The sequence below is a fragment of the Danio aesculapii genome, unplaced genomic scaffold, assembly GCF_903798145.1.
Source record: "Danio aesculapii unplaced genomic scaffold, fDanAes4.1, whole genome shotgun sequence".
NCBI classification, from domain to species: Eukaryota; Metazoa; Chordata; class Actinopteri; order Cypriniformes; family Danionidae; genus Danio; species Danio aesculapii.
This window is the reverse complement of record NW_026613772.1, coordinates 1-27,500: the sequence shown is the minus strand read 5'-3', so window position 1 is coordinate 27,500 and position 27,500 is coordinate 1. Positions and strand designations below refer to the sequence as shown.

The following is a 27,500-nucleotide window of genomic DNA, read 5'->3' as shown; positions in this document are numbered from 1 at the left end:
AATGAGTGTAGTTAACTCAAATTGACTGAAAGTTAATGCTACTCATTTGAAAAGAAATTTGAACTCTTGCAATTGCTTTCCTCAAACAGTTTGAGTTGTCTTAACTTATTGGGTTTTACAGTACTCAGTTGGTTTGAGTTCTCTTAATTTATTGGGTTTTACTGTGGTCATATTGCTTCATTTACTCAAATGTGTTAAGTTCACACTACTCATTACGATTAGTTTTTGATCTTAAATTGTTTGTTGCAATCGGTTTCCTCATGGTTTGAGTTACCTTAACGTTTTGGGTTTTACAGTGTACCATATGAAAATTTTATGCATAAACACATAATAAATACGATATAAATGATGTATATCAAAGTAGAATTCTTACTCAAAAGAAAAACAAAAAAATAATTGATCAATCTTTACAGCAGTTTATTTACTTAGCTGCAAAAAGACTAATGTTTAATGTGTTTTAAATGTGCATCACAATTTATTTACAAAAAAGAAAGCAGAAATATTAATAAAACCCCGATAAAATCTGCAGTCAGTAAACCTAAAATGCATTTACCATATCGACACTCTGCTGATTCATTTTTTTCTTTTATTAATTGATTTTATTATTCTATTTGAACCTTTTTAAACGGGTTTCTCCTTTTTCAATGTAATAGTTAAAAATAGGAGCATGAAAAGTTTTAATGACTCATTCTGATTTTCCAATCTGACTTTTAAGAATGTCTTTGCACATTGATGTCAAAAATTTCCATATGCGCTTTTCATATTTGTTACAAACCTTGCACATTGAGTTTGATGTGTATAAATGAATCAGTTGCAAATACTTTTATTCAAGTGCAATCAAAACGAAATGTTCATGCAGTGATGCTTAAGAAAGAGGAAATAGTGTTTCCATTGAATTGAACTGACCCTGAACAGAGACTAACAGTATGTCAAATGTATGGACACACATATACTGTACAAAGTGTGGGAAAGGTATATATGAGGCATGTAGAAGGCTACAGCAGTCTTTCTATTACACACTTTGCCATAAAGCGCTATGTGCTTAGAGACAAAGTTAATAATTTTTTTGTCAGATGCCATTCTAGCTTTAGCCTGTCGCTTCTTTGGCAGCTCTGAATGATAAACTCTTATCTCTTTTATTTTTTAATCATGGCCAAAAGTATTGGAGGCAATGTGTACAAATGATTGACACAATGTGAGGTCGTATTTATTTGTAAATACAGTATGTATTTATTTATTTTGGCCTCAGTGTGCAATAAACTTAAAGGATCACTCTACAAGTCACCTACAGTTAAATAATTGAGTTTTAACATTTTTGAATACACTCAGCCAGATTTGGCAGGAGCAGTTTTAGCTTAGCTTAGCATAAATCTTTGAATACGATTAGACTATTAGCATGTCATTCATTCATTCCATGCCCTTCCAGCCGCAACCCAGTACTGGAAACCATTAGCGTCTCGCGCCAAAAATTAAATAATTCAGTCATTTTGAGAGAGTATAGTTCCTAGCAACTTTTCTTTTTCTGTTGCACTTAGTATACACAATGTTACTGCAGAAGAGTCCAAACTTAAAATATGAAAATTGTTGATATTACTTAATTTTATTGAGTGAAATGCTAACGGTCTAATCCGATTCAATGATTTATGCTAAGCTAAGCTAGAAATGCTCCCAACACCCAGAAAACAATGGTGAAACTCAGCTATTTAAATCTAGGCCTATTTCCCAAAAAAGTGAAGTGTTCTTTAACTGTCGTTTTGCAAGTTATGATGTAATATGTTTGTCAGGCAGTGTAGTCAACGCAGACCAATCAAACTTAAAACCACATGAGGATGTGGTTTGTGAACGTAGGATTTCTTGTGCTTTTGACTGCACATTAAAATCTGATCAGCCAAAAAAAAAAAATGTTCTTGTTTATGGCTCCGTGTATACAAGTGTTTACCTCTGTAGTGCTCCATACGCGTGTGGTGTGTGACTCCCTGTGACCGAAAGCTGAGGCTGAGGATGTATCGTGGGTCTGAACTGTCCCGCACCAAAAACGAGCCATCTGGCTTCCCCCTCAACTTCATTTCAGCATCCTCCCAGTTCATCGGCCCCCAATACCAGCCACACTGCAATCACACACAATGACCGATAAACCAACAGTGCTGAAAAAAATGCTTCTAGAGAAAAGATGCAAAACCCACAACCACAGGAAGCCACAGTCATATTGCACAATAAAAGGAATAGGTCACCCGAAAATGAAAAGTCATTTACTCGCCCTTCACTTGTACAAAATCTGTTTGTTTGGTTTTTGTTTTTTTCTGTTGAACACAAAAGAAGATATTTTGAAAAATGTGGTAACCACCGACTTCCATAGTATTTGTTTTTCTTACACTGAAACAAATGATGTCTGCAGAATTACTGCAAACAGTATATATATGTTAAATGAACCCCCCCGTCTCAGCAGGGTGTTTTCGCACCTCTAGTTTGAAAAAAGTCAGGAAAGTGGGTGAGTCTAGCTTTGTTTAGGTGGGAGTGTCCAGCGGCGAAAGAGGGAAGGGTTTGCATGAAAAGGGGAGTTTCAGTACGTGCATAAAAGCAGCTTTTTTACAGTTCACAGCGGATCTGAGAGCTGTGTGGAAGTGGAGGATTTCTCCCCACCATATTCCAGGAAAATGAAGATGATCCAGACGAGGCACATGTTAAAGTCTCAATAAATACTAATAATATTAGTTATTATTCCCAACTGTATTTGCTGAAATAAACAAATAGCTAATAAATACACTATTTTGCCACAAATACTGAATTGCACTGAAAGAGTTCAATTCATCTTTATTTGTATAGCGCTTTTACTATGCAGATTGTGTCAAAGCAGCTTCACATAGAAGATTATAGTGAATTGAAACAGTGTCAGTTCAGTTTTCAGTTTAAGTTCAGTTTAGATCATCAGTTCAGTGTGTTTTAATAATCGCTGCTGAGAGTCCAAACACTGAAGAGTAATCCATCGATGCGCAGCTCTACAAGTCCTGAACTATGCAAACCAGTGGTGACAGTGGCGAGTTCACACGGGAATTTACACAATGATCTCATCGGCGTGACGTTGCTTCAAAATTTCTTTTTAAACCGGAAGAATGAATTTGCTCTAAACAATGCAAAAAAGATAAGATAAAAAAATTAATTTATATTTTTTAAATAATATTAACATAAACTGAATGTAAATAAAAATTGATAATGTTTTTAAATACATAAATTCATTTTATGACGAACGCAAAAACAAACATGTGGCGTAATGTTTTTCCGTGTGCACGCATAGCCGCAGGGCAGGTTGCAGCTCTGCCCGGGAAAAGACAACAGCAGTCTGGTACCGAGAAGAGGAAAAAGTACAAGATGAATCGCGTGCATCACTTTCAGGTAACTTATGTCCATCTGGAAAACAAATTTTTGGTTCTTCAAGTAAATTAGTGAGGCTAACTTTTAAACTTTTCCGCAACTGCACCAAATTTGCCTCTGTTATTGTTTACATTTAGTTTCTTGCTTTGTGGCTATGCATTGTCCTTTAAACTATGACAGGACATGTTTTATGACTTTTCGCGTTTGCGCCTCTTCCCCTTGTTGCTGCTAATTACACACTCAACTATTTTTATTAACTTGTGCAATACTTTACAATTCTGTTTGCACACCAGTTACATACTCAAGCACTACACAGTTATTTCACTGTATGTATTATTTATTATTATTATGATGATTATTATATAGTTATTATATTATATATAATTCTTTGCAGTTATTGTTTATTGTTTTGTCTATTTCTATACATTTCCTATTGCTGCTGTATTTTGGTTGTAGTGTAGACGCATTATGAGGAGTGCTTGACTAGCTCATTGTCATAATGGTATGTCATGAGTTTTTCCTTTAAATGGCTCATTTCTTCTGTATTGTACATTAAGGTTCAATGCTGAAATTTGTCACAAAAGAAGATAAGGTGGCATCTAGCACTGCTCCAGAGGCACCAGCAGCTGCACAGGTACAGACACAGGATGCAGCACTGAGGACTGTCCATCTCTACAAGTACAGAGAGGGTTTCATTCCTTACCTTTTGTAAATGTTTGAAATTGGGAATGCTTTTGCAGAAGACATGCCAGTGTTTATTTTGATGTAAACTATTATTTTGTAATGTAAATATTTGAATGTTTAAGTAAAATTTTGAGTGTTTATATGCATATTTATGTATATAAATGAATAAATAAATAAATAAATACATGTTTAAATACATATGTCTGTGTGTTTTTGTTCCTCTGTGGAGGCACTACAATTAAATTTTACATAGGCCAACAGTGTTTGTGGTTGGACATATATATATATATATATATATATATATATATATATATATATATATACACACTGTTTTAGTGTTTCCTGACTAAATTTAGTAATGTTTAACTTTAATTTGTTTGTTCAGCCCATATTAATTGTTTATAACCACTTTAAAAAAATGTTGTAAATCCAAGGAATCTTTTTTTTCAGTGTACTATGGGTGTCAGTGGCTCCCAGATTTCAACATTCTTTTCTTTTGGTGTTCAACATAAAAGGAAACTCCATAAAGGGTTGAAACCACTTACAAAATATTAAGTGCATTTGAATTTTTGGGTGAACTATCCCTTTAATAGGGGCTATATAAATATTCCCTATGTTGTTACACTATGTACTCTAGACTAGAGTCATTTATCTCTCACCCGCTCCAGCTCTCTCAGGCTGGCAGTGAAGCTACTGGAATCGGCCCCTCTCAGCGGGCACATGACTGGGGGTGGAGCTAGTCTGGCAGGGGCTGGATTCTCCATTGGTGATGCGGCCGAATGAGGAAGTGCCCGGAAGAAAGCATCTGTGAGACAAAAAAAAAGACAATTTTAGTTGAATGTAGCATTAAATACTGAAACAATCCATAAAAAAACAAAAACTAACTAAAAGATTAGTTAAACCTACTTAAAGCTTTATAAATTGGCAAAATACAAATTAAAACATATTTTAATATTAAAATTTTAATAAAAACATTTAATCAAATATACAGCAAAAACTATAACATGTTAAAATGTTGTTAACATTCATTTATACTGCCTTATTTTTCTATATATTAAAATGTAAGACTTGCAGTGATGGCAAAAGCTGAATTTTTAGCAGTTATTACTCCATTCTTCAGTATACCTTATAATATGTACGTTATAATATGCTGATCTGATGCTAAATTGTTTGTTATTTTGAATATTTAATACAACTGGGATGTTAAATATTTTGTTGAATCCATTTTTTAAAGATTATTTAATTAACTAAAAATGCATTTATTTTAAATAAAGATAATTTGTAATGTACTTTTTTCACTGTAACGATTGATCAATTTAACGAAACTATTTACAACCGTAATGTAGTGAACTATATAACTTGTGTACAACAATAAGAAAATAATTAAATATACAACGACTTGCATGGAAGTCAGGCCTAATGATTACATGTTTGATTTTTCAGTGTTTTTCATGTTGAAAGTGCATTTCTGTATCACCACAAACCATGTTATTGCCAAGCATTTTTAAAAATGTCCCTATTATTGCCCAGGAAAAAACACATATTGAGCTCTTTGTGAGAACATTTCTGATATGTGTTTTGTGTATGTAGTATTCACTTACATACCCAAAAGTTAGAGCAAAAAACAACAGCAAAAGGTTCACATTTGAAAGCAGAATTCACAGAAGAAAATCTAATTTAAGAGTTCTGAGAAAAGTGTTTAAGGGTGTGTTCACACTTCTAGTTCACACTTACCTTCTCTTGGTTTTTATTTAGACTTAAAAAGAAAATGATACATTCACACAGTATTTCTGAAGACTAAACACAGATACAACAAAGAAAAAATCTTGTATGTCGTATATTTTTTTGTAACTGAACTTATTGAACGTCCAAAATAGTAAGTGATATTATATATACAGTCCTGTGAAAAAAAAAAATAGGACACCCTATGAAAGCCTGGGTATTTTGTAAGGTTTAGTAAATTGTTGCTCAGCATTTTAAATGAGGCTTGCCCTTTCTAAACCTCTGAAATTTATTTTGGTGTGCTTCTGACTGTTGAAGTGAGAGTGAGCACCATGGTGAGAGCAAAAGTGCTTTCTGAGGCCTTCAGAAAAAAAAAAGTGTAGCAGCTTACAAGTCTGGTAAGTGATTTAAAAAGATTTTGAAATGAGCCATTCCACTGTCCGTAAAATAATCTACAAGTGGAGGGCTTTTAAAACAACTATCAACATGCCCAGGTCTCGTTGTACCAGCAAGGTTACCCTCAGAGCAGACTGCAAGTTGCTAAAAGAGGTCTCCAAAAACCCTAAAATGACCCAAAACATTCCAGTAAATCAACAAAGGACTGACTGAAAACTAAGAAATGGAGAGTCCTGGAATGGCCAAGTCAAAGCCCAGATCTTATTCCCATTGAGATGCTGTGGGGTGACTTGAAATGAGCTGTACGTGCAAAAACAAAAAACCCCAAACATTCATTCATTTTCTCTTTGGCTAAGTCCCTTTATTAATCAGGGGTTGCCACAGCGAAATGAACCGACAACTTATCCAGCAAATGTTTTACACAGAGGATGCCCTTCAAGCCACAAACCCAACACTGGGAAACACCCATATGCTCTTGCATTCACACACATACACTACGGCCAATTTAACTTGTTCAATTCACCTGTACCACTTGTCTTTGGACTGTGAGTGAAACCGGAGCACCCGGAGGAAACCCACGCGAACATGGGGAGAACATGCAGACTCGACATAGAAATGCCAACTGACCCAGCCGGGGCTCAAACCAGCGACCTTCTTGCTGTTAGACGATTATGCTGACCGATGTCAGAGACTGGTAGATGGCTACAAGAAACGTCTCACTGCAGTTATTTCAGGCAAAGGGGGAAACACTAGCTATTAAGGGGTAGGGTGTCCTAACTTTTTCCTTAGTTAGACTATGCATTTTTGTAGAATTTACATTTACAGAAGATCTTGAAAAGTTTTTTTTTTCAGCTTAATTGTTTAGTTGTTACCTTAATCTTTCTGCATTGTTAAATTTGAGATCAAACAACCATATATTAAAAAAAACCTTACAAAATACCCAGGCTTTCATAGGGTGTCTTAATTTTTTCATATCTTTAAAATTGCCATCGTAACCCTTTATTTCTTAAACATACTGCAATTCAAAACATCAAAGGTGCCACAGAATGGAAAACTGTTTATACAAGGAAGAGTTGAATATTGAGCCTCAAACACTGTTGTTTCCTCCTCATAGTAATCTTGTCTGAGCAAATGACAAAATCAGAACGTAACACTGTTTGTGATGTCAGAGTTGGTTATCATTAAAATGTAGGCTAGGGGTATTATTTAATTTATGTTGCAGTTACAAGCCACCACAATGAAAAAGAGTTGCATGCAAAACTGTTGCAAACAATTTATTTGTGTTGAATGTAAATAAACAAATTAAATTGAGCAATGGTCAACTTAATTTGTTTGTTTAAATTCAGCCCAAATAAATTGTTTAAAACCACTTAACGTAAAAAAATTGAGTAAATCCTAGGAATCATCTTTGAATAATTTTTTTCAGTGCACCGCAAGCAGAACATAGTTACGTTACAGCCATTTTTGTTTAAATTGAACATTGAGATAACATTGATCATTTTCATTGTGCTGTCGAGATTGATCACAAGATACTACTGTAGTAATGTTAACCTTAGACAACTGGAAAACCTTGACTATCTAGTACAGATAATGTAATATTATGATGACCTATATACACGGAGTATGTGTTTTTGAAAATGTGCCTTCCATGCAGTGTGTAACAGAGCTCATCCAGCTGAGGGTTAAATCTGAAAATGCACCGTGCTTAAAACTACTGATTCTGAAACGAGTTGAATAAATGATTTGTCTTGTGTTCGGATTTTTTGCCTGCTTGTATCGATGTCAATATGAGACATCGCCAAATATGAAGTGCCAGATCCAGTAAAACGTAAACGCACCTTTGCCTTAGCCGAGTGGGGGGATCATGGGATTGATCATGACGCAAAGATTACTATTACTAAAACATGGAGATTCGGCTGTAGGGAATAAAGGGTTGAAGTTCATTTTTCCAACAATACCATAGGAAAACCAACCGTGTGCTGTGTTTGTTCCTGTCATTTTTCTAACGGTTAATACAATAACCTACCCTACAATGCGGGATTTGCCGGCTATTAGTTATTAAAGGAAGGGACTTTGTTAGTAACTGTCAGTAACCAGTTTCTTCTTCCTGCAGACCCTTCCTACACAACCTGTGAGTTTGATTAAATAGGTTGCCTCGTTTTCTGTAGTTTGCAGAATATGTATTTAATTGTGTGTTGTAACTTGTAATCGCTGTGCGCAGCGAGCAATTGTGTAGCCCCCTATATTTCTACTCAGCCCCCCTAAAACTTTTGCGATTAGCTCATAAACTGTACACTAAATTATCGCCTCAGGCCCCTTTAAATTTGATATGAAAACGGCGGCAGAATTCGGCTCCTCCCCGTCTTTTGTTTTTCATTTGATCAGCAAACCACAGCCGTGGGCAGCGAGAGAACGAGCTGTGTGTTTATCGATTAACTGTTATAATATCTATTTGTATTATTAGCTACAATCTATAATATTATTTGTTATAATCTATAATATTATTTGCAGTTCTTTGATATAGAAAACCTTGTATCACTTGTATCCCAATGTCACGGAGGAGCAGTCGGGTGTTCTCGGTGTTCACCTCATCAGCACAGCTGTTTCCTCCAGAGAAAAGTAACTTTTAACAAACCTTTCGCTATTTTTATTTCAAAATAAACTACCAATATTAAACATTTTACAGTTCCTGTGGCATTAACTATACCATACGGTCTTGCACAGAAAGCATTAAACACAGTGACAGAACAACTTAGAGAATGTACTCGTTTTAATTGTCACCGAGTCACTGACAGAGATAGAAACATCATGTGTTGTCTAGTATTAAAAACAAATACTTATTTATTATTATCATTCAGATCAGTATTCAGTATACAACCCATATTAAACAAACATTAAGTATTACTATTAAATCACTACTTATAAATGTAATATTGGGCTATATATATATATATATATATATATATATATATATATATATATATATATATATATATATATAATTTTATTTATTTTATTTATTTTATTTTTTTCCTTATGAGGAGCTGAGCCCCCTAAAATGAAAATCCTAAAATCGCCCCTGGGTATGGACCAAATAAATTGCTGAACAAATCAAATGGGAGTCATAGGGATAATTAGGTAAAAATTGTATGAATATTGTAAGACAATGAAAGTGTTTTTTGACCTTGCATCCATATCAGCCTGTTGTTGGAGACCCCCATAACCAAAATATGACCTTTTATAATGCATAATAAGGGGTCTTTAATGTTGGCTGTTTACAAATTCCAAGAACGCATATAATAGACTTGTGTCCTCATTGAGACCGGTCTTGCCAGCCAGGTCACCTTGGAAGAACGGTCTAGAAAGATTTCTATGATTATAAAAATAATATGTGCAAAAGATTTACAAAGATACTTTGGACAATACAAATAAAACTCATTTGAAAGATTTTCAGCCAAATAAAACTGAAGTTTAAGCCTTCATTCCAACTTTCATGTGGTTGTTTACTTTCACCATCTTTATTTTCACATACTTGTGGTGGGAAACACCTAAACGAGTTCAATCTCTGACCTGTAAATAATAGTGAATAAAAAAATGCTGTGCTTCCCTCATCATTAATTTAGCCGCAGTGACTTCTGGGACTTCAAACGAATAATGCACTCAAGTCTGCATTCGATGCATCTTTGATATCAACAATTCACATTCTTTCTGTTCTTTCACGCATCCTCTGTGCTTATTGTCATAACACAGATCATGTCACCATGGATACGGTTTCACTTTCCACTGTGGTGCTGACAAAGCTCTTTAGAATGTCATTTTTTTTTAACACTCGTGTAATGTGAACAGCCATATGGATCATGACCAAATAATTCTGTTATTAGGGACTCCTTATTTATCTGACATTTACTTTCAAAAAAAAAAAAAAAAAAAAGGTGAGTTTCTGCTTAGCCTGTTGTCGTGAAACCTGTCACACACATGCACTCTACCAGTGTGGCTCAGTGAACTCTGCCTAAAATTCTGACCGGGGGTTGGTTTGTTATTATGTTGTGCTGTACAATACTCACATCCAAATACAACTGCAACTCCTCCACTTAAGTTGAAACTATTGTTGTTTGACAAGGCATCTACTTAATCTGTAAAAGGAGACCAACTATGTCCCTTATTACAAGATGTAAAATAAGGGTGCTTTCACGCCTAGATATTTGTCTCGTTTGCTCAGTTAGCGTGGTTGGTTTGGCATACTGTATGTGAATCCAGCAATCACGCTCTGATCCGTGTCAAATAAATCAGTCCGAGATCACCTGAATGAAGTGGTCTCGACTTGATTGAAACAAACTTTGGAGCAGATCGATTGTAGTGACAAATCAAAACGATCTAACGACCCAGGCTAAATTACAGTGTATTTTGGCTATGTAAATATGGTCCATTTAGAAACTTTGCTGTGTAAAAGCGAAAATTGTAACAATGTTAATCCCTTTTTCAGAACAAAAAAATCAATCTACAGGTGTGAACGCACCCTAAGGGTATTTTCACACCTGCCTTATTTAGTAAGGGTAAATCGCACTTGAGTTCGTTTACCCTCTTGGTGCAGTTCGTTTGGGCATGTGTGAAATGTAGCAATCGCTCTCGAGTGCGGACCAAAAGTGGACAAAAAACCGTACCAAGACCTCCTTGAAGAGGTGGTCTCATTACGCTTTCAAATGAACCCTGGATCAGTTCGTTTGTGGTGATCTAGATCAGATCCAACAGCAAAAAGTACTGTGCCTTTTTGGACTAATCCAGCTGCCGTAGTCCGATGTGCTGTGCATTATGTGGAGGAAAAATATTTGTTGGCAGCGCTTTACCAACAATTTTAAACCGAGAGAGTGAAAAACATTACCTTATGGATCATTGGTAATATTTACGGAAGATGACCATGTCGCAGTTTGGCAAAATTAATTCACACCTCACCCAGAAGTGACTTGCAATGTGCCTTCACCACTTGCAATGCATTAAAACATTGTTTTCCAGCCACAGACACGCTTATTCTCGAAATATATATATATATATATATATATATATATATATATATATATATATATATATAGTAGAAATATATAGTAGTATAGTTTGTCTAAAGTGATGTATACAAACTATATAGTATCCTATACTATATAGTTTACTATATATACTATACGTCCCTCCATAGTAAAAAGCAACATTTTGTGTCTGCTGGTTTGTTTACTTCCCGCACGTTAAATCCTAACAATTGAAAAGCAGTTCAGGAAATACGTTCAATAAAATCTGGCCAATGAGCGATGTGCATTTTGGTTCTTTTTATGGTGTGAAGAGGACCCAAAAACGGCAGAAAAATGCTACAATGTATCGTTTGTTGCCCTTGGTCCGAGACAAATGAACCGAACCACAGATGTGAAATCACCGTAAGTCTCCGATTTTTCCTAGAAAATGGAGATTGTCAATCAGACTGTTTTTATCAAGTGTGATCATAAAAAATTTAATTAATACATTTTTACAATTAAAAGCTGGTTATATTCACAGACTGTTGCCAGATAACTATTTAAACCTCTTATAAAAGTGATTTTTGCATAATAGATCCCCTTTCAAATATTTTTGAAGTATTTTAGAGTGCATCACAGCTCCTGCATTCGCACCTGACAGTAGATATCTGTTTGCGGTATGAACCGCTGTGAAACAGACAATCAGAGCAGAGCTCATCAATATTCATGACCCTTCCAAATGGTAAAAACAGACCGTTTAATTTTAGTGACAATTCCTAGGGTTTTAAATGAACATGTAAATAAATTTCTGCACTTACGAGAGCCACATACCTTATATTTAGATATCAGTGATTTTATCAATGCATTCTATGGCACCTTTAAGTGAACTAAAACACAGCTTAAGGCACCCTCTCAGTCACACTTCCTCTTTTTACAGACATGCAGCCTCCTTCCTCCACACTCTGAAAAGAACTGAGAAACGAAACCATGCGGTCAAACCAAAGCCTTTGTTAAGCAAAGTGATACATGCTCTGGGTGCCATGTATTGTCTTTGCCTTTTGCTTTCTTAAGTATATCACAATTACATGAGCACTTTATTCCATTTCCCTTTGCGTTTCGCGGAATAAAGAAACATCTGAGGGCAGAAAGAGAGACGGTTCACAGAAAGGGAAGGGGGGGTTGGAGTTCTGCTCTCAGAACCGGAAAAGATGCCCAAAAAACACCCAGTGCCCCTCCACGGCACCCAAGTCTTACCATTGAGGCTGAGACTATGCTGGATGGTGGCGTGGAGAGGGGGAGGAGGAGGAAGAGGCAGAGGGAGAGACTGCAGGGATGCCCCCATTACACTCACTAGGAAAGGCCCAGGCTGCGGCCCACCTATATCGTCTGGAAGAGAGCAGGAGGGAGGGTTCAGAACCAGGATAAGGAGGAGGAGGAGATGGCACAGAAAAAAGCAATGGAAGTGTAGACAGAAGAGAAGGTTAAAGTCAGGTGCCACGAATGATGAAGCAGAATCTGAATATGACCGAATGCAACCCTAATATGACAATAAATAGGACGACAACAGCATTATTTACTGCATATGAGCAATTCCATGCAAATATCAACTGTTTTCACCAAAATAATGGTTGTCAATGGTCTATTTTAATTGATTTACTTAATTGAAAACTTAATTGTTTTATGTTCGGTAAACTTAAATTTGTAAAAACTGAGTTACTTTATTCCTTTATTCTGTTGCCCCAACATAAATCGATTGTGTGGAACCCAGCAGTTTTTACAGTTTATTAGGGCTGCGTGATATTGGAAAAAATATGTGGTTTTTCAGCGATATACATTGCAATATGAAATCTATTTCACCAGATGGATTGAATGACTCTTTTTGAGAAGAATTCCCTATTTCAGAATGTTTTGGGTGATTTGTATAGGGGAGTGCATCTGCATTAAATATTCATCAAATATAATATCATCAAATATTGAGAGGTAAACAATAATGCATTGTCTATTGTTAATCCCATCCCCTAACCTCTCATTCATTAACTCAATTAACAAAACAACAATAAATAAATACATAAATACCAAATTAAGTACATTAAATACATTAGAACATGACGTCAGACAATAACTGGATACAGATGAGGAAAAAAATAATAAAAATTAAAATAATAATAAAAATAATATTTGCTTTTCAGTGTTTGGACTCTTAGCAGTGAATATTAAATCACACTGAACTGAACTGAACTAAACTGATCTGAACTAAATCTCTGAAAACTGAATTGACACTTAATTCCCTATAATCTTCTATGTGAAGGTGTTTTGACACAATCTACATTGTAAAAGCGCTATAGAAATAAAGATTAATTGAACAACAATAATAAATAAATAAATTAATTAATTAAATAAAAAAAAAACTTCTAATAAAATGGTAAATGTTACAGGTTGCCAGCACCAGGTATAATAGGCAGGCCTTTGATGTAGTCAAGAAAGGAATCCCAAGTCTTATAAAAGGAATCTAGTGAGCCAGTGGGTGAGCATCTCAGCTTTTCAAGTCTGATACAGTAAAAATGTCCTGTATCCACTTGTCATGTGTAGGGGGAAGTGTTTTCACTTTAGAAATATGGCACATCTTGCTAAAATTGTCACGGACTGTCATATCATGTCCAAGGCATACTCCAAAGAGGGCTAGCAAAGGATCAGGTTCTATATTGACTTTGAGGGCTTTATTGAATGTATTATAAAAATGTAATTTAACTAGTCTTTGTTAAAGCTACAAGTGCTATGGTTTCTTGTGCTTGTATGCTTTAAACTCACTTGATGTGTTTAATAGGGGAAAAAAAAAACAAATGCAATTAATAAACTTTGCTTATAATCTCCAAGCTCCTGATCAAGAATAAGCCATGCTTGACATTGCAGATCCAGCAATGTGACCACAGCCAGACATTTTTTGCTATTTCTGCGAAGAATTTTGTAAAAAAAATAAAATAAAATTTGGATTTATGTGGAATCATTTTAGAAGTAAAAATAAAAAACAATACCTTTTTAACTTTTATTTAATGTTTACAATGCAAATCCAATTAGATCCACTTAATTGGTAAACAAAGCAAGTCTCTTATATAGTATATCTACTAAAAGACAGAACATATTACTTTACAAACTATGAACATTTTAATGTTACTATTATTATATCACAGTAATATTAGTGAAATGAATTTAAAAAGTGGATAAATAGAAATTTACACAAGTAAATACATAGACTCAACGATAGGCTGAAAATCTGCAGATTTCTGCATGCGCAGAGTCTGTGTGGGCCTAGATGTGACTATTGTGGATGCGCACATTGTGATATCGATACTGAAATGATATTTTGTGCAGCCCTTAAGTGTATATACAAAAAGTAAATGTCAAATTTAATAAAATGTTAATTAAATAAAATATTCTTCTTCTGTAGAGAGCTAACTCTTATCCTTTTGATTCGTATTATTTCTTTCGAGTTGTACAAATAAATTCACAGAATTTCTACATTTTTGTTCACATCTGTGTTTATTTCCCTCATTTAGAATAAAGAACACGTTTGCAGATCATATTTTCACAATCATATAATTTTAATCTCATAACTCTGTGGTTAGTTTTTTTTTGTAGGGAATTATAAATGGACGTTTCAATAAACTGTTAACGTATACATTATCTGTGAGTTAGTTTCAAGTTTTTACTGTAGATGTCACATCTATAATGCTGGGATTGCAGCTATATTACCAAAATAGAGACTTTTGGCAGGTTTTCATTCTAATAAGTAAACTGGAACTAACATGAGTATATTTGAATAACATGGTGTTTTGCATGTCTGAGCCATAAAGCAGCAGGACAAATCCTCCAATTATGTGACAATATCTGATCCTCTTACAGCACTTAAAGACTAAGACAGTGTGACAGGAAGACTAAGACAGTGTGACACGAGGAACTGAACATGGGGAAACAACACGGACACTGGTAAAAGTAAACACATCATATTCACATCACTGGAAAGTTCATTTTTTCCCAGCTGAGAAAAAATAAATATGTTGAGTCATTTTTACAGTAAATGAATATTCCAGGTTCAGTAAAATGCAATCATTCAGTTTTATAAAGCAGAAATGAAAATGACCTCATCTGTCACATGTGGTTTTAAACCTTTGAGTTTCTTTCTTCTGTTGAACACAAAAGAAGATATTTTGAAGAATGCTGGCACTTTCCTTTTTAATAATTAGTTTTAGGGGGTTTTACCTTTAGTGATAGGACAGTGAAGATTTACAGACAAGAAACTGTGTTGGGAGCTGAGATAGGAGAAGGATCGGCAAAGGACCTCGAGTCAGGAATCGAACTCAGGTCGCTGCGAGCACTAACCACTAGGCTATTGGTGCTGACAATGCTGGCACTTTCATAGCAGGAAAAAATTACTATAGTCAATAGCCGCGTTTCCACTATCGCGCCTAAAGCGAGCGAGCCAGGGCGAGCCAAGGCCAGTCGCGTTTCCACTATCACTTCCGGGGCGTAATCGGGCCAAAGCGGGGCTTCCTTGGGGCCAGCGTCCGGCCTTTTTCGGCCCGCCGAATACCTTGGGCCAAGGAGGGCCAACTGGGGCTTCGGGGCGGGGTTACGTACAAAGGCTGAGTTTTCCTGTCAGGTAAAGAGGAGACCAGATGCTTTCTTCCCTTACATTTGTTTTGCTATCGTCGTTCTCGTCGCTCGGCTGCTCTTTTGCGCCTTGCAGCCAAAATCTGTGTTCGAAGTAAATGCCGCCGAACTCGAATGTCCTTATCCAGGGATCGCTGTCTGGCCTTACACCAACAGACCACAAACAGTAAAAAAGCAATCGCTTCGGTGTTCTCCATCTTCCAGCTCTCGTAGTGATGCCAGGTTGTGTTTGTGGTTATAATTTGAGTTTTTTGTTCCCGCTGAAGTGGGCGGGTTGTGTGACGGGTTGTGTGACGTTTGATTCGGGGGACGTTCTGGGGGCGGTGTTTGCGTGACGCGCTGCGAGCAACTAGCCCGACAGTGGAAACGCGACATGATTTCGGCCTCATTTCTCAACCTCCCGGGCTATTGGCCCGGCCTGGCCCGATTAAAGCCCTGGCTTGCACTGGCCCAATAGTGGAAATGCGGCTAATGGGTGCCAGCTACACTGAGGTAAGTGGTTGCAAACAATTTATATGGGCTGAACTTAAACAAATAAAATTTAGTAAAGTTGACTTAATTTTTTGTTTATATGCAGCCCATATAAATAGTTTGAGACCACTTGCCTTAAAAAAAATGTAAATCCAATAATTAGTTTTTTTTTCAGTGTATCTGCATTTTTCTAAATCTTTTTTTTTTGTGTTTTGTACAGGAGAAAGACACTCAAATAGGTATTGAACAAGTGAAGGATGATGACAGAAATAATTTTTCATTTTTGGTTGAACCTTCTCTTCAAGCTAATATGAAACTTTTAGAAAACATTTAGTGTGGAAAAAACACTTACTAAACTTTTCAGTTTAAATTGTCCAATTTTTGATTCAATACAACACTGTAAACTCTAAATATCTGTGGAAAATATTTAACCTGCTGGCTTTACTTCTCAATGAATACACAAGAAAAAAAAAGTAATGTTAAGGATTTTAATATGATAAAAAAACTCCAAAGTGAACCCTATTTACTTCCATTTCAAGGAAGAAAAAAACTGTAATCGTAACAAACATGACACAAACGATCATACAAGTTTAACTTGTACTTAAACCTAGAATTATCCTTAAACCTGTGAAACTGGAAGACTTTTATTACAGTGTTGATGTACTTCCAATGGGCTATATCCACACAGACTTTTAATTTTCAGCCAGGCAGCCCAAGGGCTTCCGGTAAACTGTCTTTCCATTTACAAAATTTGTCACGTTTAAGATCTGATTTCTTTAAAAATCAGCGATCCTCACTGCCTGTTATATATACACGAGTGATATGAAGTGGGTCTCAGACTGGACAAGAAGCACTGCGTTAAATTCCATTTTCTCCCTCCATGTATTTACAATATGACAGTTTATTTTACCCCAGTATTTTCAATGGAATTTCTGCGCTTGCCTATTGTTACTGACGGCGCTAGTGGTTACAACTGTCTTTCATCTCGCTTGAACAACTAAATGAACGCTTAAATCTATTTAACTGAATGTATTGTAATTACATTACAACATCAATGCTGTAAAAACAACCTTGTGAAAGTAGTTAAATTTACATTAAATTTAAAACTCTAGCTGTGCATAGAGCCCATTGAAACTCAATATTGAGTAGGAGGCTTTCTATTTGCGAATCACTCCCTCGTAGCAAACTACCATAGATATTTACATTAGATGTCGCCTATGCTATTGCTGTCTATTGGAAGGAATGCGTCAATAGTACCACAATTTTAGTACAGGGTAGCGCTCCTTTAAAAAGAATGTTGGACCAAGGTGAGGTGGAGGACTGGCCATCCAGAGTCCGACATATATACACATAGATCTATGATCGGGAGTTTTCCCGGTGGTCAGTATGCAAATATTTTTTTTAATTACGAAAATTATAATTTTACATCACTTTATCGATGGATAAGTGACCGCACAGGCATTGCCGACAAAGAGCGTGTGTTTGTGTGCGTGGAAATGTATTATCCTCACTACCTGTTAAATTTGATCTAATCTGTGTACTGGAACACAGCCCCTCACCTGCTTTCGCTTCTCATTCTAACAGGAGGGAGCAAGTTGTTAGTGAATGAATCTTTGAAATGAATGACTTGTTCACTTAGCTGACAATAGTACAAGTTTCTGGCACCGCAGCGTCTTGTTGTCATATTTCATCTACATTGTTTGCTGATTTTATTCAACTAAACTAGCATAAGCCTAGTATTTAGTGCGAGTTGATGCTATTTTGCCTTATGGTGAATGCCGTAAGTGACTGTATTATCATCAATAACGTTACTTGTTGAGCACAAAAGTTCATAACATACAAAAACGTAAAAAGTTAAATCTTACCTATAAAATGTTATCCCTTTATGCTTTGTTTTCTTTGTTTGCTCGTTACTACACCCATACGCAGCGCCAAAGTCCAGCATTTTCACATTGGCTTTGTGGTTGACTAGTGTGGTTTAATGACATTTGTGCTGGAAGCACTGTACAAATGTGGTGGCTCTATAGATGCATGCTCAGGGTCCGTATGCGATTATCTAGAGTATATATCTATGGCAAACTAACAGTAAAAGGGGTGTGGCTAATAATATTGTATCGTCAAACTGACGTCAACAGAGAAGGACCACCACTCCAAATGATGAAGCAAATGGTCAGACGTTGATTTGAAGATTACCAAAACAAACATTTTCTTTCTGGCAATGCTTTAATTTAGGGCTGCACAATATATCGTTTCAGCATCGATATCGCAATGTGAGCATTCGCAATTAGTTATATCATGAGTTTACGAAATGTTGAGAGTGGATTATAATTGGTCATTTTGCAAGTGTTTGTTGAGGCCTGTGAATGTGTGGTTTTAAAAGCATTCAAGCATAAGAAATTCAACCGTTTGACGAATAACAATTAATTTTATTGAATTGTTTTATAAAATGAAGACTAATGCAGTATTATTTTTACGTTTGATTATTCCCTTATTGTATACCTGAATACAGTTTGACTCCTCTGAAAACAATAAAATGCTATTTATTTCATTTGTATCTTTTATTTTTATTGAATTTATCCATGCCTGTAGATTGTTTGCTATATCGTATGCATATGCATTCCCCTACAGAATCATCCCAATCAATCTAAAATTATAAATTCTTTCCAAATAGTTATTCAACATATCTAGTGAATTTGTATTCCTATCGCAATATATATCATAGGATGGAAAAATTTCTCAGTGTTAGATTTTTCCAATATCACGCAGCCTTAGCTTAATTGTTCACCTCAAGAATAACAACGGGCACCAGCAACATAAACATTGTATATTTAGATTTCACAAGGACTTTAAAACTTCTTCCCTGGATTGGAAATGTGCATCGCATACCATTTTCCTAAACATGATCAAATAATCATAATAATCAAAACAAAATCAGCTTTAAACGCACAACATTAAAAATCCCACATACCTAATTCTCTTCATTCACTCACGGACGCTTCGCCATATATAAAAACACAAAGCTAACACCTATAATCTCCAATATTGAGATTATTTCAGTCTTCACTCTGTTCGGCTGCAGTACAACACTGAGCTGATGACCAGGAAAACCACTGAGAGGAGGCTTTTCTTTATTGCAAACGGAACTGTGTGCCTAAAACTGGTGAAGTCTAACCACAGCTAAACTAACACAATAACTCACGTTAAGTGGCGCTTCTGTGAATTTTATGCTTGCAGGATACAATCAGAGACTTCAGTAACCATGAAATGAAAAGAATGAAGTCCAAACATAAAAAGGAGAAGTGAAAGGAGAAGGTGAAAGAAAATGTCTTACGGCTGAAGTCCTACATCATCGACCTGTGTTTTGATTCCGGAGGTGGGATTTTAACATTTATTACTTTTTTTTTAATACTTCTGAACACGACTAAAATATCATATGAACATACATATCAATATCAAATCAAGATTCTATATTTGAGATGAGTTTTCTATTATCATTATTAATGTTCAGAGTTTAGAAAGGATGAGTTTAGTGAATTATTTGGTTGACAGATGAAAAGGTCCTTTCTACAATACAAATGATTGTGGAATATATTTTCTTAATTACATATTATGCTGACCAGATTCTTATGTATTTAATGTTAAATGGGGAAATGATGAACACTACTGTTAAAAAGCGTGAGATTAAAAAATGAAGAAGAAGAAATGAATTTAAGGAAAGCATAAAGGATGCAGTAGATTGCTAAATAAAATGTATTTATAATTTCTATTTATTAAATAACTTTCTATTCATCAAAGAATTCTAAACAGATGGATCGTGTTTAAAAAAATATTAAGCAGCATAGCTAGAGATATATAAAAATTATATTTATATATATATATATATATATATATATATATATATATATATATATATATATTAATAAATATAAGTAAATATATTTATACCTTATAAATATATTAAAAAGGTTATTTTTAAATTTGATTATGTAATAATGTATAATAATAACACAGTTTAATTCCCATTCACACCAAGGGTGAGGTGATCATTATAAAAATAGCAATAAATATAGAATTTTAATCTGTCAAAGTTTAAACAATTTGTTGTATTTTTGTGCTTTATTCCTTATTTTAAATGTCTATTTAGTTTTTTTCCCCTAGGTTAAAGTAAATGACTTATTAAAAAGTTGTATTTCAGGTTTATAGTAGTAAATACTATAAACCTGGTCCATCCTGTTTTAAAGAGCATTTCAAGAGTTCACACTTAGATATTGCTTGTTGCTATTAGCAGGTTTGGCATGCTGTCCCAGGAGAGATAATTGAGCCCGGAGATAATTGAGCCCAGGGCTCCCCCCTGGTCAATAATGGCCCGTTTCCACTGAGTGGTACAGTACGGTTCGGTACGCTTTTATGGCCATTTCCACTGTCAAAATGTACCTAAAAGCGATCCGTACCTTACCACTTTTTTTAGCACAACAAAAGGGTACCAAAAGGCAGAGCTAGAAGTGCAGCTGAACGCTATTGTTTTACTGAGAAACATCACTAGCGCACACAAGCAGGAGAATGAAAACAAAGAAACCGCCAATTTTAAATACACAGCCGAGACATTACATCCTAATACTATATACATATAATAACAAGCCATGGTCGACCCAAGCTAAAACAAACCTTGTCATTGTCTTCATGAACGGTGACAAAGCCAAGAAGAACAAAATCTGTCGGGTCCTGTTTTTGTTTTACAAGGCCGTCTAAAAATGCAAGCAGTTTCACTTTCTCCAGAGAGCTTGCGTGCACGTCTATATTTGAAATAATGAACTTCTTGAGCTGCTGATAATAACATGCATGTGATTATTGAAGTGCTTCTGACATCCAATCCTTTCAGAAAGGGACAAACATGGGAGTGAAGCGTGAAAAAACAATTCACACTTGTTGTTGGAGCAATTAATTCTTTTAGCAACCTAAAACATGAACAAACTGCCATGTTTAACTATTATCATCACCTTAGAACTATTTTAAACTCGGAATGACGGAATTATTTTCTAACAAGAGGTTACATGTGTTGGTAAAGATTGAAGATACAGATATGAGATTTGCACTTAGTGTGGGGTATATGTTGCGTGTTGTTTTTGAAGCCAAATAAGTACTAAATGTATGCTGTGTGTAGTTTTTTTGTAATAGGTAATATATCAGAGACTGTAAAGCTCATTGGTACCCTTTTGGCAGTGGAAACGCAAGCCTGATAAAGGTGACCCGTATTGTACCACTCAGTGAAAACGGGCCATAAGCCTAAAAGGGGGTTCGAGATCAGGTAGCTCTCGAGAGCTACCATTGGTAAAGGGAGGTAAAGGAGGAGATGGGGTGGAAGGGGGGATTCTTCCAAATGGAAATAAGGAACAGGGTAAAATCAGTCTATTTATTGTAAGCTTGAAACAATCTTATTGGATTATTGCTGATTACGGATGAGAGGCCAGCCGCAATCATATCACGTGTTCCTCTTGAAATTAGTTTGTAAAACACGTAAAATCATTTTTTAAAAATGGACAACAAAACTGCAGCACATGCTGAATATAAACAATTTTATTGTGCATTTTCTTAGTGATTAATTTACAGCTGTAGTTTTTGGTGTGAATGGGCATGAACTTTTAATAGTGATAGTGTTTCTCAACCACAATCCTGGAGGACCACAAACACTGCATATTTAGTACTGTATGTCTCCTTTGTCTGTCACCCCCTTTGTCTTTCAGTCTCTGCTAATGAGATGATGATCTGAATCAGGTGTGTTTTGTTAAGGAGACATGTAAATATGCAGAGCTGGTGGTCCTCTACGAACCTGGTTGAGAAACACTGTTTTAACTAACACCATTAAAATCTTATCCATGCCAAACTTTTGAATACTAATGTATAAAATCATACTGATAGAAAGACTGGCATACAGCAGGTAGAAGTGACAGCACAAAACAAAGTGACACGTTACTGGAGATGTATTTTTAAAATAGTGAAACGGATGGAGACGTTAAAAAGAGAAGAAATGAAGGCGATGAAGAGGTGTATAAACATTAGTAGAGAAGCTCACCCAGCAGACTGAGACTCCGTCGAGGGGGAGGTGGAGGAGTGGGAGGATGAGGAGAGTTTCTTCCTCGCTGTGAGATGTCCACATCAACCAACGACACAGTCTCTCCTGCAACCAAAGCCAAAGAATCACTTTAGGACAAGAGCCGTATCAATGACATCCCCAAACATTTGTTGCAATAATGCCTAAAATTAGAAACATTCTACTAACGTTTGCCCTCCACTAATAGTATCACTCTTGGTACATATGAACCAAAAGAAAAATGCACTATTGTTTAACCTTTTGATCATTTACTTAAGAGATTAACAAGAAACGATGCTCTCTCTGGCTATGTTTACATGCACCCATATAATCCATATGTAATCAGATTAGTAGTTCAATCAAAAACATTAATTTAAACACCTTAATCGATCCGATTGAGCTCGAACTGAATGTATTTTCAATTTGATCGGAAGGGGTGGTTTATTTCTTTTTCTAATCTGATCCAATGGCAAAAAATGACCATGTACTTTAAATGATTGAATCCAACTATTTTCTCAATTGTATTCAGACGTCTCTAGAGCACATTCGCAGATGCATTGGCCAGAGCATATTTTAATAGATGCATGATAAAGGATGTAAAACCACTGGCTGTTTATTTTCATTAGGTTGCTTAAAGCACTTTGTTTTAGAAATGCACTGTAACTTAAATATAGTTTTGTTAGCCCTATAAGTAATGAAATTAAAATAAAATAAATAAAGTAGAAGAGAAATATTAGAAATAAGACATGAAACTATGAAAATCTGAAAAGAATTAATAAAACATCTAACACTATAAAAAGAGACAATGGAGATTATGAACAAAAAAAGGATGTATGTGTGCATGTATGTACTAGGCATGGGACGATGACTGGTTTTAAGGTTTACTTCGGTTTGGAAAATTCAAGGTTTTAAAACTGCAAAAATTTTCTGTTATACCGTGCCTAAGGTATTCATATGAGTTTTTATGTGTTTTTTAAAATGTGTTGTAAAAAAATCAGTGTTTTTGAAACTAATGATAGCCGAAGTCAATGATTTAGTTTAATTATTTACCCTGACATGTTTACTGTTACAAAATATTATAAATGTTTCCTAAAATAAAATGTTTATTGTTCAACGGGGAAAAAAGTATATTTAAAAAGAACATATTTTAGTGCAGTGATCAAAATACCCTGAAACTGTGATATTTTTATCCCAGGTAATCATACAGTCAGAAACTTTTACCGGCCCATGCCTTGTGTGTACAGTAGTCAACAATTAACAAATAACTTTTCAAGACTTTGACATTTTTGGTACCATTTTCCTAACCTTTGCCTTTCTGCAATGTGTGAGTAATGAAATAGATTTTAACATGGTATGATGATTTTCTATAAGCCCTGTATATATTTTATGAGCAAAAAAGTTACACAATTAAGACATCTTCCCCAGCCTTCTTGGCTCATATTTACCAAGGATGCTAATACTAGTGGAGGGCACTGTATTACACTGTGTTAGCTCATAATGTGTCTGCATTTAATGTATTTCAAGGAATCCTTTAGCTTCCACCCCATTGTGTTTCCTTAAATTTATATTTACCTGTGAAAACGGGAGTAAAAGAGGCTGCAGAGAAAGCACTTTGTGCCCTTGTTAGTCCAGGTTGGCTGCAGAAAGAGAATCATCGTTTTAATTATTATACTTTGAGAAAGACAACACACTCATTACATTAGTTCTGTATCATTAAGTTTATCATAGTTTAATGCATTCAAAGTTCATACATGATCTTATTATAAATGTCTTACTGCTCATTCAGAGCGTGCACTCACCTGTGATCCTTGGGAGAAATTGAGAACTGTTCAAAAGCAATATTTTTAAAGTAAGGTACAAGGCAGGGGTCTCAAACTCAAATTGGAGGGGAGGGCTATTTCAGTGACTGACAAGGTGAGGTTCAGTGAGGACCGTTTTACCATTCAATCACAATAAAAAATGTGAAAACCTGATGTAATTAATGCATCTCAGGACAACAGACATGACATTTATATTTAAAGGATTATCTGTCAGCAATGATAATGCAAATCAGTAGGTTTATCTATCGCACAGCTGCTGAAATACATCTGTAGCTGTTGTGTGTGTGACTGAGCATTAGACACACTCAGTCATTCTTCCACAGACTATATGCAGTCAAAACTCTAGCTTTTTGTTTCTTGTTGTACGTATTGAAGGGGGAGTTTAAATTGCTATGAAAATACTACAAATAATAGGCATACTATTAATAATTATTATTATTATTCCGTTCCAACCAATTGTTGATTAAGAACAGCAGAAAGCAGCTTGGGTAACTTTAGTGACTTTACTGGTAGTTGTTCTCTTCAATAGCTTTCTTTTTTGTAAAACTACAACAAATAGGGGGAAAGTATGTACATATTCACATTTACTAACATTTTCAATTCAACCAGCAGTACAATTTTATGAATGTACATAGTTTTTGTACAAATCTTAATAAGCATATGAAGAAAATCTATTAAATTATATCATAATGTGTAAGCCATGAAGTAAATTACACCTGTATTTTGCTGTTCAAACACTTCTTCTTGGCTTATAAAACTAATAAACCAATGAACCTTGAATATTTCAAATATATATAGAACGTTAGTAAAAATAGAGCACTTACTGACATTTAAATCAGCCCAAGAAATAATCTGCATGTGCGTTACTCTCTACTGCACATTGAGGGAAACCGAAAGTAAAACTAATCCTAAAAGTAAAATAAATGTCCAGTAGGTGGTAAGTCAAAACCACAAATGGCTATATGCGACTGCACAACAATGATTGTGGTTTAAAAATATATGCTTTGGTCAGCCGAATCTCGTTATATTTTTGACGTCCGTTGAGGAGCATGGGGACCGAAAATGTCCTGGGGGCCGGCAGTTTGAGACCCCTGGTTTAAGAACTCCCATGGCATGAATTGAGTTTTACACTCTCAGAAATAAAGGTACACAAGCTGAGGTGATACCATTTCAAAAGGTACACTTTTGCACTTTTAGGCTGTGATATGTACACTTTAGTTACTAAAATGCATCTTTAAAGGAGTTGTTCACCCCAAAAGAGTATTTACTCAATATTTATTCACCTCCAAGTGGTACCAAACCTTTGATTTTCTTTATGCTGTTTTGCATAAAGTCATTGAAGTCAGTTATTAAAAATGTCTTTTGTTTTCAGTTGAAGAAAGCAAGTCAAACAGGTTTGAAACAAGTGAAACGTGAGTAAACAATGACAGAACTTTCAGTTTTGGTTACTCTTTAAGGTACCACTATGGGCCCTTTAGGTACAAATGTGTAACTTTCAAAACGATACAACCACAGTAACACAATCCACATTGAAAAGAAAAACTTGCATAAAGTGTTCATTTTATGGGAAATGTTAAATATTTGTCAAATTTAAAACTGCACAAAAACAACGGTTAAACACAATAAAATGTTCCATAATTGTCTATTTGTATTATGCTAGTAATGTAAAATGTGTCCCTAAGCAGTTTACGATGGATATTTAGAAAATATATTTTTTTTGTTTAACTACTTGAAAAAAAGTTAAGTGCTTTAGGGGGAAAAAACGCCGTCATATCAATGGCCTTAAAGAGAAATATTTTAGGGATAGATTTGGTACACAGTTGTCTCTTTAAATGTACTGCTCCAGTGGCAAGCTGTTCTAGACTGTAAAACGTGATTTCTCAAAGCTGTAAACAACACCAAAGTTCACAGTTTATTCCTCATATTTTTACTAAATGTACTCTTTAATACAATGTATTTCAAAAATAAAATATTTGATACTATTTTGCAGTTTATATAACAGTGTATAAGACTTTGTAACAAATGACACACAAATTAGAAACAGTTGGTGTTTTAGGTACTATCCACAAAGTTTATCACATTCAAGATTGAAAAAAGTAAAACTTTTTAAAAGCCATATTTAAATATTCAATGTGCTTCGAAATACACATTTGAGGTGACTGTATGTGGTTTAACTTGCCGTGAAAGACATTGTTATCCTTGGATATTTTAACTAAAATTATTTTAAATCATAAGCTTCAGTTGTAAACAGCCAAATGAAAATCCTTAGTAAATGTTTTTGAAAAGTTCAAATTTATAAAGCTGCAAAAAATTAAGATATTGGATTTACTGTTTATGTGTGTTGGTATTTGTTTTTATTCTATAAAAGACTGACAACAATTCTTAACATTTTGAATCTATTTTTGGGGGGCAGAAAATTTGTCAAAATAACCAATGTTTTCATTAGTTGTGATTTAATATCTTGTGGCTATTTCAATATATATTGATTTCTTATCTCTTTTGAAGTTAAATGTATTTTGTTGTCCACAAATCTATATAAACAAATTTTACAAATATCATCTTTTTGTTATTTTGACTTATTGTCAGTTTATGCTCTAAATGACAACACTTTTAGAATAAATAAGTCATAAGTAGTTTGCAGCATAAATCTTGTTTTACTCAAACACATTACAATAAATCATTAGCTTTTCAAAAGTAATAAATGTTCTCTAAGATTATATTTTCCCCATAATCAGCTGTAGCCTATTATTCTATTATTTATGGTATATATGATCTCTTTATGAGAAAAGGTACATTTAAAATACAGTTTCATCCATGCTTGTTTTGGCAGAAGACTCACCTGCTCGTGTCTTGTTCTCCGCCGATCGCTCCAGACATGTCAACTAAACTTCCCGCAGAGGATATGGAGAACGTGACTGAAGGTCTCTTGTCCAAAAGATTGTTAGAGCCACTACAGCTTTTAGTTCTGAAAAGTTTACTGAGGCGGATTTTAAGCGAGCCCTTCCTGGATTTCCCTGGTACTTTCAGAGTTTTCTCTCCCCCGCTCGCTGCGGAAAGATGCGCCCGGCTCAAACTCCGGGCCTTCGGCGTGGACGCCTGGCTGGAGCACGGCGTGTCCTGGCTGGGTTCGGCTTGGGAAATCACATCGGGAGTCAGTTTGTCAGCGGTGGGAGCCTGGGGCCTGTTGTTTACAGAGTCTCGCAACAAGCAACACGCCGGCGAACAAAGTCCCCCGGACACCCCCATAGCTTGTCCGGACAGAACCGAAGGGAAACACTTGAGCGC

At 35.3% G+C, this 27,500-nt stretch overlaps 1 protein-coding gene across 1 annotated transcript in view; it reads right to left on the bottom strand.

Annotated features, from left to right (window-relative positions):
- LOC130220320 (suppressor of cytokine signaling 7-like) overlaps positions 1 to 27,497 on the bottom strand; it is a gene marked incomplete at its 5' end in the record, with an annotated part of 36,746 nt that extends 9,249 nt beyond the window's left edge. The window contains 6 exons of the mRNA XM_056452683.1: positions 1,940 to 2,108; positions 4,713 to 4,858; positions 12,423 to 12,554; positions 22,378 to 22,482; positions 23,968 to 24,032; positions 27,055 to 27,497. Coding sequence (XP_056308658.1) covers positions 1,940 to 2,108; positions 4,713 to 4,858; positions 12,423 to 12,554; positions 22,378 to 22,482; positions 23,968 to 24,032; positions 27,055 to 27,497 — 1,060 coding nt within the window. The remainder of the gene's footprint in view (positions 1 to 1,939; positions 2,109 to 4,712; positions 4,859 to 12,422; positions 12,555 to 22,377; positions 22,483 to 23,967; positions 24,033 to 27,054) is intronic.
- Between the last annotated feature and the right edge of the window lie 3 nt (positions 27,498 to 27,500).